The sequence below is a fragment of the Myxocyprinus asiaticus genome, chromosome 38 (assembly GCF_019703515.2).
Source record: "Myxocyprinus asiaticus isolate MX2 ecotype Aquarium Trade chromosome 38, UBuf_Myxa_2, whole genome shotgun sequence".
Classification (NCBI taxonomy): Eukaryota; Metazoa; Chordata; class Actinopteri; order Cypriniformes; family Catostomidae; genus Myxocyprinus; species Myxocyprinus asiaticus.
Window position 1 is genome coordinate 35,404,571 of NC_059381.1, and position 19,095 is coordinate 35,423,665.

A 19,095-nucleotide genomic window follows, 5' to 3' on the forward strand; every position below is an offset into this window, starting at 1 on the left:
GGATATGATTCGACAAGCTTGGCACACATGGATTTGGGGATTTTCTGCCATTCTTCTCTGCAGATCCTCTCAAGCTCTGTCAGGTTGAATGGGGACCATCGGTGGACAGCCATTTTCAGGCCTCTCCAGAGATGTTCGATTGGGTTCAAGTCCGGGCTCTGGCTGGGTCACTCAAGGACATTAACAGAGTTGTCCCTATGCCACTCTTTTGTTGTCTTGGTTGCGTGCTTAGGGTCACTGACCAGGTTTTCATTAAAGATATCTCTGTATATTGCTGCGTTCAGCTTTCCTTCAACCCTGACCAGTCCCCCAGTCCCTGCCGCTGAAAAACACACCCTATTTCCTCCAGACATGACGCTTGAAATTGAGGCCAAACAGTTCAATCTTCATTTCATCAGACCAGAGAATCTTGTTTCTCACAGTCTGAGAGTCCTTTAGGTGCTTTTTCATGTGTCTTGCACTGAGGAGAGGCTTCCATCTGGCCACTCTGCGATAAAGCCCAGATCGATGGAGTGTTGCAGTGATTGTTGTCCTTCTGCAAGTTTCTCCCATCTTCACACATGATCTCTGGAGCTCAACCAGAGTGAACATCAGGTTCTTGGTCACCTCTCTTACCAAGGCCCTTCTCCCCTGATTGCTCAGTTTCAAACTTCTTCCATTTAAGAATTATGGAGGCCACTGTGCTCTTGGGAACCTTCAATGCAGCCGAAATGTTTCTGTAGCCTTGCACAGATCTGTGTCTCAACACAATCCTGTCTCTGAGCTCTGCAGGCAGTTCCTTTGACCTCATGGCTTGGTTTTTGCTCTGATATGTATTTTCAGCTGTGAGACCTTATATAGATAGGTGTGTGCCATTCCAAATCATGTCCAATCAACTGAATTTGCCACAAAAGGACTCCAATCAAAGTGTAGAAACATCTCAAAGATGATCCAGAGAAATGGGATGCAACTGAGCTGCATTTCAAGTGTCATAGCAAAGGGTTTGAATATTTACAGTATGTCAATGTGATATTTCAGTTTTTTTCTGTTTAATAAATTCGCAAAGTTATCAAAAATCTGGTTTTTGCTTTGTTATTAAGGGGTATGGAGTGTAGATTGATGTGATTTAAAAAAAGTATTTTAGCATAAGGCTGCAACATAACAAAATGTGAAAAATTAAGGGGTCTGAATACTTTCTGAATGCACTGTATGTTTTGATCGGAAGTGAAGGAAACCGGGACTTATCAAAGGCATCTTTCGCTATCCAACAAGATGAGGCAAGATGATTTAAATTGTAATATAACAAACCTCATCTAACATTGCTGCGCTGCTCAGCACACAACCGCTAGAAGGCGCCACTCGCTCACACTTCGCTGACTGAAGCGGTAAATGCAGACGATTTATAAAGCATACTTTTGCAGTTTAGTAATCACGATTTCAATCTTATATCGCATATTAATATCTGCAGGTTTCAAAGCATTTTGGATGGTTTTCCCTCATCATGTAAGTGATGTCTTCAAAAAACTCATGTCCATTTTCCAATTATTTGCATAGCTTTATTTGGGAGCCTTTAAAACATATGACCCCTTTAAAACATAAAAAAATGCAATATGTAGCATATCGTAACTTAAGCATCATGATCCATTATCACTGGATACCTGCAAATTCCCACCCCTAGTGATTATGTTTACTGTAGCTTAGTTTACACATTTAAACCAACACTAGTGGTGGAGTAACACTTCTAGTATTATGTATATACAGTATGTGACCGTATCATCACCTCACAATGCATCTGCTGGATTATTGAGATCCCATGTAAACTGAGCTGTACTCTAGTGACATTAGGAACACAGCCCTGGGCTCTACACTGCCCTATTTCATTTAAATAACATGTTAATACATGACACTGTTTTCCTGTATTTCTTATAAAAGGTGAGAACGGTCGACTTACTCTCTGTCAAAATACCTCACTGGTGTGACTGTGACCTTAAAACATGATCTAACTGAAAGTCGGCATGTTGTTTCCGAGAGTTCCAGTACAATAGGATTCGCCACATTATGCTGACTCCCCGACAAGCGCATTTTCTATGAGAAATTTTTTGTATCGGCTCCAATATATTTACCTTCCTCTGTGGCATAGCCGGAAGTGCGTTGCATCAGTAGTGTGGGAGACCTGGGTTCTGATCTCATGTTAAAAGCAGGAAGTAATTGAATTTGCATAATCAATGACTAGCGTGATTCGGAGGTTGTGTTTTTCCCTCTAATATTACATTTTTTCTCCACTAATTGTCAGGTTTAGGTTTGGGGGTTGGGTTGGGGGGAACAGTTTATAAAAAATATGCATTCCTCTTCACTATATTACAGCCTGTACATCTGAAAACAACTTGCTAGATGACTCGGAAGAACTAATAAAAGGTACAGTACGCGGGTCTTTAGTTTGCATGGAAATTCAAGTTTGCAGCAATAAAATATAATGGTAAAATTGCTAAGAAATGTCAGGTTATTCCAGCTGGGTGGATTATTTATATAACTAAAATTTTTCCCAGAGTTTTCCTGAGGCTCTGAGCCCCTGAGTCCTGGTAACATACTTTTCGGTGTTGACTTTGAATCTTAATGTAGTTCTGGTGGTGTGGACAAAATTCTTTGTACCTGCAGATGCTGCAGACAAAGCATTTGGGATGGTAGGTACGTCCCAGCGCAGACACCACCTCTCCTGTGATGAAGTCCCCACAGCTGTCACACTTGGTGCCGTACAGGCGCTGGTAGTCCTCCGTACAGATGTATTCACCTCTCTTCTGGAAGAATCCAGATCGAGCCAGATCACAGCCGCACACTGCAGACACAAGCAAACAGAAAACGGCCTTATGACTTGAGGGTACAGATCCATCAACATGTGCTTATGATCAAAGTCCACACAAAAGTTATTGTCTTTTTCTCAGTATGAGAAGCTAACACATGAGGAACAGTGTCATGTCTGCCCCATTTGTGTCCCCATGACTTACTTATTATATAATTAACAGGTCTAATAACTTTTTTTGATAGATATAGATATTTCATTTATACAGCATTAATGTGAATAATGTGTTATGGTGCAAAGAAAATTGATAGCTGAGGTAGATAAAAGACATTTTTGCACTGACTTTCAACCATGTAACATTCAATACCAAAACTAACTGTAAAAGGGTTGACACAAAACATGTTTTGTAAAGGCTCAACAATGGCACAAAGAAGATTATAAAAGTGCATGACAAGTAGTCATTTTATGATGTAATCCCGATCATAGATTTGTCCAATGAATGACAGGGATTGAACAGGCTGTTACATTGCACCATCAATTGAATTGCTGTCACATGGCTTCTCCTACAATATTCAAACACAGATTATTTTTTTGTTGTTCAAATAACAATTTGCTGCCCACTCATTTACTGCAAACACTGAAATACACCAGAAAAAGTAAGGTCAGACACAAGATGGTGTTCAGTAGATTTGACTTGACTTGTTATCATTTACTCATCCTGGTGTAGTTTTTTTGTTTTTTTAAGAATATGCCGGCCCATCTTTTCAGTATTATAAATAGTGAATGGGGAATAGATCTGACAAGCTTTGTGCAAAAAATCCATTGTGCAAAAATGCAAAAAAAGAAGCATGTAGTCCATTTCCGAGCTTCTGCAGAGGGGAAGATTATCACTGAATAACAACTTAAATTTTAGTCTGTTCTTCACACAAAGCTACCATATGTCTTCAAACGACTTGGAATGTAAACTCATATGGACCACTTTTATTATAATTTTATGTTTATGTATAATAAACAGTTTTTATGTCAGTTTAAAGACCGAAAACCCTGGCTTGCATTAACTTCCAGTATATATGGAAAAGAATAGGGCTGGGTAAAAATATAGATTTTCTGATGCATCGCAATCTTCAATGAATCAATGATAGAACAGTCAACTCTACACAATGTGCCTGAAACTACAGAAAGCCAAAAGGGTCAATATAGATGTTTTTCTTTTAATTCAAGTTTTAGTGTTAAAAGCACACAATTTCTGATCTTTGAGTGTATCTCAAGTGGAGACAAAAGTTAGTGGGAAAGATTCAACAGCAACAACGTTGCCTAGGTCAAAGCTTTCATCTAAAAACACTGAAACACTTGTAACCCTTACTGCTTACTGATAGTCCATTGCCTATTTCAAAACTGAGGTGCAAGATATTATCTTTTGAACAGCAAGAATATTCTAAAAGAGCAGAATATTTTAAAACAGCAGAGTTCCACAGAGTCACACAAGAAACAGTTGTGTCAAGTTTTATGTCAAGTTTCATGCAGTGGACTCCACTGCATCAGCAGCAACAGTAGAGCGATGGGCTTTGTTCCATATTGCTGCACATTTATCAGATGAGCTATTGTGTACCCTGTGGGCAGGACCATTAGAGATGGTATCCACTAGATCCTTTGAAGCAATTAAGTGTGAGTGCACCATTGCTGAGATAGTAAGAAATAATAAAATTTTTTTAAAAACATATCTAGTTCATTCAATGAACCTGAAATCGACAGAAATGACATTGATTGGTGAAAGCTAACAGCTCTAAACTCTGACCAACTTGATCAAACGGGAAGTCGGCATGCTGTTTCCGAAAGTTCCAGTACCCTAGGATCGGCAACAGTATGCGACTAACTGACATGTCCTATCTCCCATCGGACATATTTGGAATGGCTCAACAACAATTACTTTCCCCCGTGGCATGACTGGTGGCGAGTTGCGTCAGTTCAATCCCCATTCAAGCGAGGAAGTAATAACATTTGTATAAACAATCACAAGTGTGATAAGGAGGTTGCATTTTTATCCCCAACATTGCATTTTGTCTCTACTAATGGTTTGGGTTAAATTTGGGTTTTAGTTGGGGGATAGATTAAATAAAATAAGCATTTCTCTTCACTGTTTTACACCCTGTTCAGCTGAAAACAATTCTTTTTACAACTGGCTTCTGGCGACCTCTCCTGGATATTAATGGATGTCACGCTTGTTTATATGCTCTAAAACACTTACTGCTTTAGCCTCTGGGGGCAGTGTTTTCAAATTCAGTCAACGTATACCGATTTCGGCTAAAGAAAAATCAGCACACACTTGCCAATTTTTATGTGAGATCAGGCTGACTCTGACATGCTTACTTTTAACCCTTGTAATAGTCAATTACCTATTCCTTAGCTGAGGTACATATCTTACTGTTGTAACGTAAAAGGAGCACATGCTAAGAATGTTCATCTGTGAGACTATTGCGCTTCGGGGTAAGAAAATGATGATATTGATATGAAAATGATCAATAAATGATTAACACTTTATTGCCATTGCCTTGTTAATATATAATCATGTAATCTATAAAACAGTAACTGTAGTCCAGTTACGAGTATTTCAAAGTGTAATTTAATCCAATTACAAGTATTTGATTTTTGTACTCTGATTACGTAATACATATTACATGTAATCTGTTACTACCCAGCACTGTCTATAATGTGCCACTATTCTTAAAGAAACAGTACAGTTTTAGCACTTGTTCTACAAATCAATGTAAATAATTGTACATAGTACAAATTATATATGGAATTTCAAGACATTATATTTATTAATGGATTAGTAAAAAAAAAAAAGAAGCTAAAATGCGACTAAACTGGTGAAAAACTAATGATAAAATTTAATTTGTAAAATTAATATTTTCATAATGTACCTAGTTAGAAAGTCCCCTGTATAACTAACAGGATTAGCTGACATAGAATTTCTTTCATATTTAAGCAAAATGGACATTACTGAAATATACCTATATGATTCGACTCCTGCCTATATCAAATCGAATCAAAATCGGAAACAGAAATGAATAAGGAAATCCTAGAAATTCAGGATATTCTTCAAAAATTCTTCTTTTTTTATGAAAATCATATGGATTTTGAACAACATAAGGGTGAGTAAAATATGACAGAAGTGTCATTTTTGGGAGTAAAATCTCTTTAAATGTATGTAAAAGTGCCTTCCACCAAACAATAATAGTATCTGTCCCTCTCTTTCTCTATTCGTTTTCTGTTTTCCCCACTGGATGTGTAACGTGATTCCCTGAGCTGCCTCTCGCATCACACCGACCGGCAGTTGCATGCTGTAACATGTACACGCCCCTCAGGATTCCAAGCAACATGCCAGAGCTGTGCGCTTTCTGCCCAACACAGATTACTGCAGTCAGAGGACGACAAGGGCAGGTGTGCATGTGTGTGTTTAAACTATGTACTGTTTGTGTTCTTGTCATGTGCTGTGATTGTGTTTACTGTATAGTGAGTGTTATTCTGCTGTGGAGGTCAAGCCAGAGGACTTCACTTGGCTCTGTAATTGATGTAATGACACCATGGCCACAACATCCGAGCTATGCAACAAGCTATAAATATGTAATATGTAATAAATGTTATCTATATTTCTATCATCCATCCATCCATCCATCCATCTATCTATCTGCTCTGAAATGAAAAAATATGACATCAAAATTATTTATTTCAATCAGAGGAACCATCATTTAAACCAAACAGCCATTGCTCAGCTACAAATCCAGTGTGTGTGGTCAATGACAGTAATAATGTCTATATAATACAGTGTTCTGTGATGCAGGTGCACTTGCTTTCATGTTGCACATTCTCAGTCAGTAAGAGCCAGTAAGATGAATTGCTGGCTCCGCTGGCCCATTCACAAGAGAGAAAAGACTCGCAAGTGACATCTGCACGACTTACAGTTTACTCTCTTGCTCTTTATGCGGCCTCATGCATAATTCAACAGCTCCATAAATAAAGTGTGTGTGTGTGTGTGTGTGTGTGTGTGTGTGTCCGGACTGGTGTTGTCTGTAGCAGACCTATGTGGAATACATAGAGTATGGAGGACATACAGCAGCAGTGTGTTTGTGTGTGTGTGTGTGTGTATGTGTCTGTTGGGAAAGGAGGAGGTAGATTATGTATTTATCTACAGCCAACAGACACAATTTCAATTCACCATAGCAGGACAATATTGCCCACCCTCCTGTTTTTTATTAATGACATCCAATGCAATTACTTTTATCTTCTGGTTGTGTGTGTGTGTGTGTGTGTGTGTTTTGCACAGGCTTTAGGATAGAGATGAATGGTTGGCTGTCTTTTCTCCCTCTTTGTCAAGTCATTTATTCCTGTGTTTAAGAATGTACTTTGCTATCTATCCAATACTAAATGACAGCAACAAAACAGGAGTTCTGTGGACCAGGTTTAATGCGTAAATGTCTGTATTTTAGCGGAGGCTTATATGCTAAAGTCTTCAGGGTGAACTCGTAAAACAGTAGCACCACTGTTGTCATTGGAAAATGATGTTATTCAATGAAGAGAAATGCACTCTACCCCCTAACTGCAACCCTATACCTAACCATCACTGGAGTAAGTGCAACACGCTATCAGTCGTGCCACAGGAAAAGGCAAACAAATTTACATTGATGCAAAAATGTCTGATGGGAGATGGCGCTTGTCAGTAACATGGCAGAATGGCATTGATGTACTCGATTTACAACTTGCTTTTGGTGCCCCTCTGTGGACATTTCACACCGAAACTGGAGCTCACACGTGCCCATTCGTTCAAAAAGCACTTCCTGCTTCGGCCACTGGGGGCAGTGCTTAGGCTGTGCCTGTTCATTTAGTAAATATTTTGGCTAAGTTACTTGTGCTAAAGCTCCATTCAACAAATTTGACCATGTTTAAACCCATTCCGAACAATTCTGTATGTTTCCCCTTAAATCAAACCATAAAATGCAAAAAAGAAAATCTGCAGATTCTGTCAATGGTAAAAACATTTATTTTGGACATTCTATCATGGTAACACCATCTGATACCATCACTTCAATTTAAAGGGCAAGCAAACCCCAGACATCTTAATCTAAATGAATTAAATGGGAAAATGCCATTTCTCTTTATCTTTGAAGCAGTGCTATAAAATAAAAGTACTCCAAGGCTCTATTCTCATTGCCCAATCAAAGTACTTAACTGCTTCAGTTAGGAGGATAGTGACTAGCGCAGATCAAAATTGCCTTAAAAAAGTCTTATGTTCAATTCTGTCCCACAATAATTTTACATCACCACAACAACAAGCTTATTGGTACGTTTACTGTATGATGGGATGACAATTGAGGTCAGGCCAAATGAAACTCCCTTGACAGTTATAGATTAACACAAAGGGTCTGGATGGTATAAATGCAGCATCCAGAAAAATAGGGGTAGTTTGAGGGTCCCACTCGTAGCATATGCTGGTGTAGGGCTAAAAATAATCAATACAATTTCATTAGTAAGACAGTGAGGACTCTGCTAGAAAGTGAGGTGTATTATCAGAGAGAGAGAAATAGGAGAATAACTCTTAAAGAAATCTATGTTGTAAATGTATATTGCATCTAGGGCTGTTTATTAATTACACATCCACATTTATTACATGATGTCAATTAACTGATCTAATTAATTGCAATTAGTTGTATTTATCAATATTTGCTGTGAATGCAACTCCTTCCATTCATCTTCTTTGCCTTGTAAAACACTGTTACTATTTCTATCACAATCAACAAACCCCCATAGGTTCATAACACCCCATTCCCCAGTTGAGAAACACTAGGTTAGGCTCATTTAGTTAGCTGACCAGCACACATACACAAACAAACACTGTATTATTCGACTCCTGTATGCTGGATTTAAATATTTAAATTCGAGCCTGACCTTTCGCATCTAGGCGTAACAAATGTCATTGAGCACATGAGCCCCAAGGATAAGTTTTGCCACAGCATGACAACTTCCCATGGGATGAAGTCTGGAGAGACAAGTCCTCCTTTTACATAAGAGCGTTTAAGAGGGGAGGCTGGTTGAGCATGCTTTAATGGACGGGCTTGGACATGAAACTCGACACAAGGCCATTTAGGAGTGGAGGAGAAACACTGAAGGACTGTTAGAAGGAGAGATGTTAAGGAGATGTTTGTAAACCCTTATTGTTGTGATTGGCTGGATTATTTGAACAAGCAATTTATGAACATTTTTGTTAATAACATTTAAATGTGCTATTTGTCAGAGACTAACAAATATCAAACTGTTATTTGATTTTTATGTTATCTAATGTTTAATGAAAGGAGTTCTAATTGTTAATAAAATTACTCTTAAAATTAGATTTTCATCAAAACAGGCAATAGCAGTGCGTTCACGTCATGACGGAATTACCGTAATTATGAGGTTCTGACTTTTAAAACCATTCAAATCTTCACAGAAGATGACATTTTCAAAGTTTCAGCTACTTTTAACTTGGAATAGCATTCTAAAAATGCGTTCATTAAAAATATTCCCCTCCACTGTAGCTCTCAAATCACATATTTACATTTTTTAATATGTTGCGATGAGCTACGCCAACTTCAACGACTTGCATTCTGGCCTGTTTGTCACACAAAGCTATCATATGGCTTCAGAACTCTTGGAATATAGCGCATGAGTCATATGGATTGCTTTTGTGATTATTTTATGGTGCTTTTTGGAGCTTGGCATCCACTGGTCACTACATGCTTTTATCATATGAAAAAGAGCTGCCAGGATATTCTTCAAAGTTTCTCCTTTTGTGGTGCACAGAAAAAATGGTTTGGAGCAATGGGGGTGAACGTTTACAAAACTGTCATTTTTGGGTGAACTAACTCTTTAGACAGCCTAAAGCAGTTTTTATTATAGTATTTTATCACTTTTTAAATAAAATGCATTTACTTGAATTATCATTCACTTCATTAATCAGAGTCTGTTAATAATTAAATTCAACAGTCAATAAGCTGTGAGCCTCTTGGCTCACTTGCTGCAGTAGATCTTCACTCAGTCTTGACTTTAAATCCCACTTAAAGACTAAAGTCAAAAATCTATATTTTGTGTGATATCATTAGTACGAATGAACCCTTTTGTATGATCACAGTGTATAAGATCTGCAATTCAGGGATATAGATGTGAGCAGTTTATTTTTTCACAAGACAAACACACACATTTGACAGTTAAGCTTGAACAAGACTGTTCTTCCTTCTAAGGCACACAAACAACAACAAAAAAAAATCGATAAAACACTTTTTGGTTGTCAAAAGATAGTGGAACATGTCCATAGTTAATGTAAAAAGTGAAGTTAGTTCTGAAAAAAGCATAATTTATTTGCAGATGCCATATGGCTTAATATTTTGTTATCTAATGTAATGACATTCAGATATTTTTACATATGACTTATGTGACTAAATACTTTTGGGTGCCACTGTATATTCAAATATAGATATTTCAAAGTTGACAGTAACTGTAGGTACTGTATGTGTGTGTGTTGGCTGACAGTGAAACGGAGGTTATAGAATATTAATCCTCTTTGGCTGGTGGCTTGCTGAGCGGTAAGCAAAAGATAATCTGTCTCTACATCCCAGCACTGCAAGATGGATGGCCAGCCTTCACCAGATACACACACTCTTATCTCTTATATGTCTGGGTCACTCATAAGAAACAGTGGGCATCATTACCATGACAACAGATTTCCCAACACTATTTCCACTAGGGATGTCATTAAATATTGATATATCGATTATTGATCAGCACGTTATTTTATCAATATATTTTTGAGGCACCGATATATTAAAATCAATCGACATTTAAATTAGAAGCCTAATTTGTGTGCTTTCAATTAACTGCGAGTTGCATTCCATTTAATCTATTCTGATGTAATAGCTTTGGGGGACCACAAGGGGGCGACATAACATATACTGAAGCTGATTAGGGCATGGACAAGTGACAGATATCACACACATTACAAGCTGATGGCAGTTCAAAGTTACTGAGGAACTTTAAAATTACTTATTATTATTATTATGAAGTTTATCTTATCAAGAATTAACAAAGTGACGCTGATAAGTTTGCAGGTTAGTGTATGAAACTGGTGTAACCGCACAAACTGAACAATTAGAAATGGCAGCGTTTATTTCCCTGTATGAAGCATCGAAAATGTCTTTCATTCAAGCTGTAAAACCACAAAAAGACATACTTGTTACTGAAAATACATTGTGCAGGCTCTACGAAAGATACATGTTCACAATATATCATCCAGTTATGACTAGTAAATAATCTATGTCCTTTGATAATGATTTGGGTTGAATTTAATGAGAAACTATGCGAGTTACGCTGCGTGGCGCTGCAGAATTTTTAACAGCCTCTGGAGACGGTGAGCCCCACGGTGTGTGCATACATACCTTCGTAGAAAATAATTGTTTCTAATTTTAGAACATGGCATGTCATCCGCCAGATTCGGCCAGTGCGCAACCCACTTTAATTAACACTGCCGCTCACAATTTACCAAAGTTGTGTTGAGAAATATGTTTGAAAAGACAAAGACTATTCTACAACGGGCAGCCCTATTTATATCTGAACAAAATCCCGACATACACTGATGAGCCAAAACATTATGACTGCCTAATATGCTGTTGGTCCTCATGTTTCACAAATCATTCCCGAACAATGTGTGCAGTGTGGCAGGGCACATTATCCTGCTGAAAGAAGCCACTGCCATCAGGGCATACCATTGCCATGAAGGGGTGTACCTGGTCTGCAACAATGTTTAGGTAGGTGGCACATGTCAAACTGACGTCCACATGAATGGCTGGACCCAGGGTTTCCCAGCAGAACATTGCCCAGAGCAACACACTCCCTCCACCGGCTTGTCATCTTCCCACAGTGCATCCTGGTGCCATCACTTCCCATGGTAAACAGCCGTCCACGTGCTGTAAAAGAAAGAGGGACTCATCGGACCAGATGACCTTCTTCCACTGCTCCAAGGTCACTGTTGTGACACATTCCTCCAGTAACCATCATTAAAATATTCAGTGACTTGTGCCACAGTAGACCTTCTGTTGGTTTGGACCAGATGGGATAACCTTCATTGCCTTCGTGCATCGATGAGCCTTGGGCGCCCAACACCCTGCCGCCGGTTTGTGGTTTGTCGCTCCTCGGACCACTGTTGGTAGGTACTCACCACTGCTGACCGGGAGCACTTCACAAGCCTTGCCGTTTCAGAAATGCTCTGACTCAGTCATCTGGACATAACAATTTGTCCCTTGTCAAAGTCGCTCAGGTCTTGACTCCTGCACATTTCTCCTGCATTTAACACGTCGACTACTAGAACTGATTGTTCACTTACCATCTAATCTACACAGACCTTGACATGTGCCCTAATTGGAGATGATCAACATTATTCGCTTCACCTGTGAGTGGTCATAATGTTTTGGCACAACAGTGCATATCAGTAATCATCAGGAAAATCTTCAGATTATCAATATGTGACAACAGCATTGATCCCAAGCCTAATATCCAAACCTGCTATTCTGATGCCACCTCTCTAAATGCAACGATACTTGAACAAAAATGGTTATCTCTTAAGGCTGAGCAGACACTAGAGCGGAAACGCAAGCCTATTAAAAATTTTTGTCTTTCGCTGCGTACCAAAGAGGAAATTTGACCAATTTTATCACAGATTGACTTCAACTGGCTCAATACAAAGAATACAAACTTCAAAAATGGTTTGCAACAACATAGTCTCAACTCGTAATAATTTGTACGAGGTGGCGAAATTATCATACAACTTCCTATCAACAAACAGAATTTCAAATCGACACAATACAGGCATCAAATTTTAAAAGTTTTTAATACCTGTCCTTCATATGCACTGCTTTTAATTGTAATAATGCAAACAAATCACAGCTTTCTGTGACCTTGTAAAAACCATGCAAATGTGTTAGAATAGGGTCCAAGCGCAGTGTCGGCTATGTTTAAAAGTAATCTGGTTCCCGTGAGGAGTCCACCTGCTGAGGTCACACACAAGCTTGACCCGAGCATGCTGGTACATGAGTCTGTGGGGTTTACAGTATGTGTGATCTCTACAGTATTTACACTTTTAGAAAAAGACCGACAGAGCAAACCCAGTTAAAGCCAAGCTTAACTACTGTCCCGACACTTCCTGTCAAATACATCAACGCTTTACAGAGCTTTGCATTTTAATAAGAATAAAGCTCAATTATAACATGTAACATACTAAATCTTTTGTGATCTTTCGATCTTTGATGATTTTTTAACTAAGTCAGTTGGTTTGCTCAGACATTAAATCGAAGCCCTAACCTGGCCCTAAAGATGACCCTGTGACCCTATAAGCACTAGGGGAGTGATGTATGACCAAACTATATCATGGTATAAGTAATTTTATATCATGGCAATAGTAGTACAGTATACATCGATCACCAATGCGATTATTTAATAAGCCAATCATGTGACAGCAGTGCAGTACATAAATCATGCAGATACAGGTCAGGAGCTTCAGTTAATATTCACATTAACCATCAGAATGGGAAAAAATGTGATCTCAGTGATTTAGACCGTGGCATGATTGTTGGTGCCAGACGGGCACGTGAAGAATATCATCTCAGAATGCTGTTCTGAGATGCGGGTTGGCGCTGTTTTGGCAGCACGAGAGGGACCTATACAATATTAGGCAGGTGGTTTTAATGTTGTGGCTGATCGGTGTATCACAATACAGTTAATTTTGCTTAAAATTCAACAAATGTATGTTTTTATAACCATGTGTTAAAGCCAGTGTTTGTGTAATTCAGTGAACTAAAGATTTAAGCAAAAGCTTCTTCATTTTATTCGATTATTTTCTTTTATTTTGGAACTGCAGTCATAAGTCAGTGCTATTTCAACTGCAATCCTGAAAAGAAATCCACTAACCAAAGAAGTTGCTGTTACCGTGGAAATGGAGACCGAGGGAAAACTTGCAAACCTTTCTCCCTACTCTCATGCTACTTATACATGTATATATCTGCATATTTTCAATAAACATAACATAATGTTTTTATACGTACTTATAATATGAGATAGTACAATCGTAAGATATCTTAGGACTTGAGAAAAGGTCAAAAGTTTATTCCCATAGAGACCAGTTAATCAACAAACAGAATACAAAATACAGACATCAAATATTAGCTACCCTTCTATCCAACACTTTATTTTAAGAAAGGTTAGTTTTGGGTTTAAGTTTGGGGTTTGAGTTAGGGGTTAAACTTTGTGAGGGAAAATTTAAAAAAATACTCTTTCAAAACCCCAAAATGTATCTTTCTTCCATGGTAGACAACAATGATTTTCCTATCAAAATCATGGTTAGGTATAAGAGTTTGGGTAAAGGGTTAAACTTATAATCAATGACTGCACAGTTGTGCTCAAAAGTTTGCATACCCTGGCAGAAATTGTGACATTTTGGCACTGATTTTGAAAATATGACTGATCATGCAAAAAAACAGTCTTTTATTTAAGGATAGTGATCATATGAAGCCATTTATCATCACATAGTTGTTTGGCTCCTTTTTAAATCATAATGATAACAGAAATCACCCAAATGGCCCTGATCAAAAGTTTACATACCCCTGAATGTTTGGCCTTGTTACAGACACACAAGGTGACACACACAGGTTTAAATGGCAGTTAAAGGTTAATTTCCCACACCTGTGGCTTTTTAAATTGCAATTAGTGTCGGTATATAAATAGTCAATGAGATTGTTAGCTCTCACGTGGATGCACTGAGCAGGCTAGATACTGAGCCATGTTTGGACCACTCAACATGTTTGGCACACATGTGACAATGATAATCAGTAATCAGAATTTATAATGTATAATTTTATTTTAACATGGTTGGCAGTGATTGGATGATGCTGGACAATACTTTGAGAATTAATTATGCTAATATTAGATTTAATGTCTGTAACGTCTCAAAAACATGAATAACCAACACTCCTGGAAACATAATAAACAATTTAATAAAATCATCTGACATTCTATAGCTTGGTATTATTTTAAAATTTTACAACTTAGTCCCACTGTCCACATTTGTGGACGTACACAGATGAGCCAAATCATTGTGACCACCTGCCTAATATGCTGTTGGTCCTCCGTGTGTCGTCAAAACAGCACCGATCCACCAAGGTATGGACTCTACAAGATCCCTGAAGGTGTCCTGTTGTATCTGGCACCAAGACATTAGCAGCAGATCATTAGCATTAGCAGTTGTGAGGTGGAGTTGCGTGGATCAGACTTTCAGGCGACCAGGACTTTCAGCAGTGGACCAGGCAACCTTCTTCCACTGCTCCAAGGTCCAGTTCCGACGCTCGCATGCCCATTGTAGGTGCTTTCAACGGTGGACAGGGGTCATCATGGGCACTCTGACCCATACGCAACAGGGTGAAATGCACTGTGTGTTGTGACACATTCCTCACGTAAACATCATTAACATTTTAAGTGACTTGTGTCACAGTAGAGTTGTGTCAGTTCGGACCAGACAGGATAGCCTTCTTGCCCTTCTTGCATCGATGAGCCTTGGGCGCCCAACACCCTGTCGCCGGTTTGTGGTTTGTCCCTCCTCGGACCACTGTTGGTAGGTACTCACCACTGCTGACCGGAAGCACCCCACAAGCCTTGCCGTTTCAGAGATGCTCTGATCCAGTCGTCTGGACATAACAATTTGGCCCTTGTCAAAGTTGCTCAGGTCTTTACTCCTGCATTCAACATGTTGACTATGAGTACGGATTGTTCGCTTACCATATAATCTACCCAGACCTTGACATGTGACCTTGTTATGAGATGATCAATGTTATTCACTTCACCTGTGAGTGGTCATAATGTTTTGGCTCATCAGTGTACATTTTTAGTAGAACTAATTGATCTAAAAAAAACAATGTAGGTGCAACTAGTTACAAATCAAAAAGGGGAATGGAAAATGCACATAGCGGACACACTCGGGTCTCAGGAAGTTAAAACAGTACTAAGAATTGTGCCTAAGATAGTGGCCCTGGACAGCCAAAAAAAATTTTTTTTTTGTGATGTATACTATTTTTAATACATTAGCCATATACTGTCTACAAACTGATGACCCCAGTTTTAAACCAAAAGCCGGTTTGTTAAGATTTAGAAATGGAAAAGCTTAATTATGGGGAAGAAAACTGTCTTTCTTCATTGATTACAGTTTTGCTATTTTGGCAAAAAAGTAGTGTTCATTAAAAGTGAAGACTGATAGAAATGTGGGTTTCCCTATTCATTGTATTAAAGCCTTTTACATTAGCGTTTACAAATATTTTCGTCCATCCTCGCTGTTTTTACGATTGTTGCCCTATGTAAACAAGCTCAAGGTGGACTCCTTTAACAGTTGCACAGCGTCTCACGCAGGAGCCCCCTGAAAAATAAAGTCCTGTACTTAGAGTTGGAATGTCCCTTATTTGGCTGGTAGAAAGTTGGCAACCCTATCTCTGCCTCTAGTTAGTTGTACATGAATATCAATAGCATCATACGTAAAACCCAAATGCAGAACAGGAAACCACTGGGATTTATATATTTGACTTAAACACACAACAGAAAGAGCAAGAAATAGGAACATGGTTGAGATACTAGCTAACAAACCTCTATGGAATACTTAGTTGCTCTCTTGCTTAAAAAGCAAGAACAGTCATGCTGAAAGTGCAGGCGGGTGGAGGTAGCGCTGGCCTGTCAACTCTACTTTCAGTAACACACACAAACACACACACATTACAAACCACCCATTTGTGACGAAACTAAATGGATACAGTTCCACAGTAGATGTTCTGCGTTATGTCCTTACGGATGCCTACCCTTCAATCTTAGTGTGATGGAAAAGAGATGAATCTGATTTTAAAGCTTACAGTATATCTTTCATAGACGCAATTCCATAATCTCCTAAAATGGTTGCCCTGACAGAGAAAGGAGAAATTGACAGAAATAGGAGAAAAAAAGAGAGAGAAAGAAAGTGTGTAAGAGAAAACAATATGTAGATGATTTTTGAGTGAACTATCCCTTTAAAGATATTACTCACTAAAAATCTTACCCTCTGCTTAAGCTCTTACATCAAATATGGCACCTACCTGTATGTTGCAGGTTGGACATCAAACATCACTGGTTATCGTGTGTCTTGTGACCAAATGTCACTGACGGCAAACTTGATACAACACATCTAAAGGTAGAGTTGGGACATTTTTTTAATTACCTTTTTTTTAAATTACCGGAACCATATGGAACCGCTACTGATCTACACTGTGAAACACACAGCACATCCAGTGTAGTCCGATTCCTAAACGAATGATTCTTATGAGCTGGTTCTTTTTAGTGACTCAAAGACATACAGCTTGTCCAGTGTAGTCTGATTCCCGAAACAAATGACTCTTATGACCCAGTTTTTTTTAATCTACAGCACAAAACACACAGCGCTACCAGTCTGATTCACTAACAAATTACTGTTATGACCCAGTTCTTTTTAATCTACATTGAAAAACATACAGCAATACCAGTGAAGTCTGATTCATTAACAAATTACTTTAATGAGCTGGTTCTTTTGAATCTACAGTGCGATCAGTGTATTTCAAATCCCAACCAAATTACTCTTATGAACCGGATCTTTTAAATATACAGTGTGAAACTTGCAACTCTTCCAGTGTAGTCTGATTCAAGAACAAATGAATCTTATGAGCCGGTTCTTTTTAGTGAATCAAAAACATACAGCATGACCAGTGTAGTCCGATTCCCAAACAAATGACTCTTATGAGCCGGTTCTTTTTAGTGAATCAAAAACATACAGAGTGACCAGTGTAGTCCGATTCCCAAACAAATGTCTCTTATGAGCCGGTTCTTTTAAATCTACAGTGTGAAACACACAACACTTCCAGTGCAGTCTGATTCATGAACAAATGACTCTTATGAGCCGGTTCTTTTTAGTGAATCAAAAACATACAATGCGACCAGTGCAGTCTGATTCATGAACAAATGACTCTTATGAGCCGGTTCTTTTGAATCTACAACGGGAAACATGCAGCGTGTCCAGAGTAGTCCGAAACCTGAACGAATGACTCTACTGAGCTAATTCTTTTTCATCAAAAACACTTATGCATCAGTCGAAGCGGTAACTGAATTACTCAAAGATATCTGTCTAATGCATGTTTACACAGAAAAACTAAAAACAGCACAGATGGAAGCAAAAATGTATTCAGTGTGGTTGGCCCCTAATGGCACCATACTTGATTTGAGAGTTACAGGGGAGGGCTGTTCCTCAAACAAAGCTATCTTATGACTTCAGAAGACTTGGAATATAGCACATGAATCACATGGACTAATTTTATGGTGCTTTTATTGTGTTTTTTGTCCTTTTTTGTGCTTGACAGATGTGGTTACTATGACCTGCATTGTATGAGCTGCAAGATCTAATATTGTATTCCTCTGAAAATAACAGATTCTTCATTTTTTTGGTGAAACATTCCTTTATATCTTCATTTTGTGACCAACAGTGTCCAAGCAAGAAGGACAGAAAGAAAGAGCATGGTGAGAACGGTGGCATCTCACCTCCTACAGTAAATCTTTCTCTTCCCACAAAGGCCTGTAGAAACAAACTGTGCTGCAGGTGTTTGTAATTGAATTGTGTGTAGACTAGAAAATCACTCAATAAATGCCAAACCTTACAGTGCAGCCTGCACTTCTCAGTATCTCAGTGGCACTCTGAGACCCAGTCTGACGAGAAACCCACATCAGAATGGCACACACTAGTCAAATGACCATTATCATGGTGGGATTACTCCCACAGTGTCAACATTCTAATCCTGCATGGATTATTTACTGAGGTCTCTAATCTGGAATGAATGCTGAATGTTTTTCACAGTTGAGTTCTGAATGCACTATTTTCTAATTTATAATAGACAATAAAAATTGTATGCCCATTTCTATCCTTTTGTGTCAGGCTCCATTTTATTTTTCTATCAAGATGGATTGAGTAATATTGATTGATTGGCCTATTGTAATCCATATTTTATGAATTTAAATTTGCCCATCACAGCAGTGGATATTATAATGGGAAAAAAAACAAGGCAAAACTGAAGGTCATTCTGGTGTTGGAAGTACAATTTTATGTCACCGTCATATATGTCTTAGTACAAGTAAAAAAAAAAAAATATTATAAACTCACAATTTTTAAATAAGCTAATCATATTAGATCACAATTACAGGAAATTCAAAAAAAA

The 19,095-nt window shown here is 38.4% G+C and overlaps 1 protein-coding gene across 6 annotated transcripts in view; it reads right to left on the bottom strand.

Annotated features, from left to right (window-relative positions):
- Window positions 1–19,095, bottom strand: part of LOC127429130 (actin-binding LIM protein 3-like) — a 146,252-nt gene that overhangs the window by 70,815 nt on the left and 56,342 nt on the right. For all 6 annotated transcript variants that reach the window (XM_051677968.1, XM_051677971.1, XM_051677970.1 and 3 more), the window contains exon 3: window positions 2,629–2,812. In XM_051677968.1, the coding sequence (XP_051533928.1) occupies window positions 2,629–2,812 (184 nt within the window). The remainder of the gene's footprint in view (window positions 1–2,628; window positions 2,813–19,095) is intronic.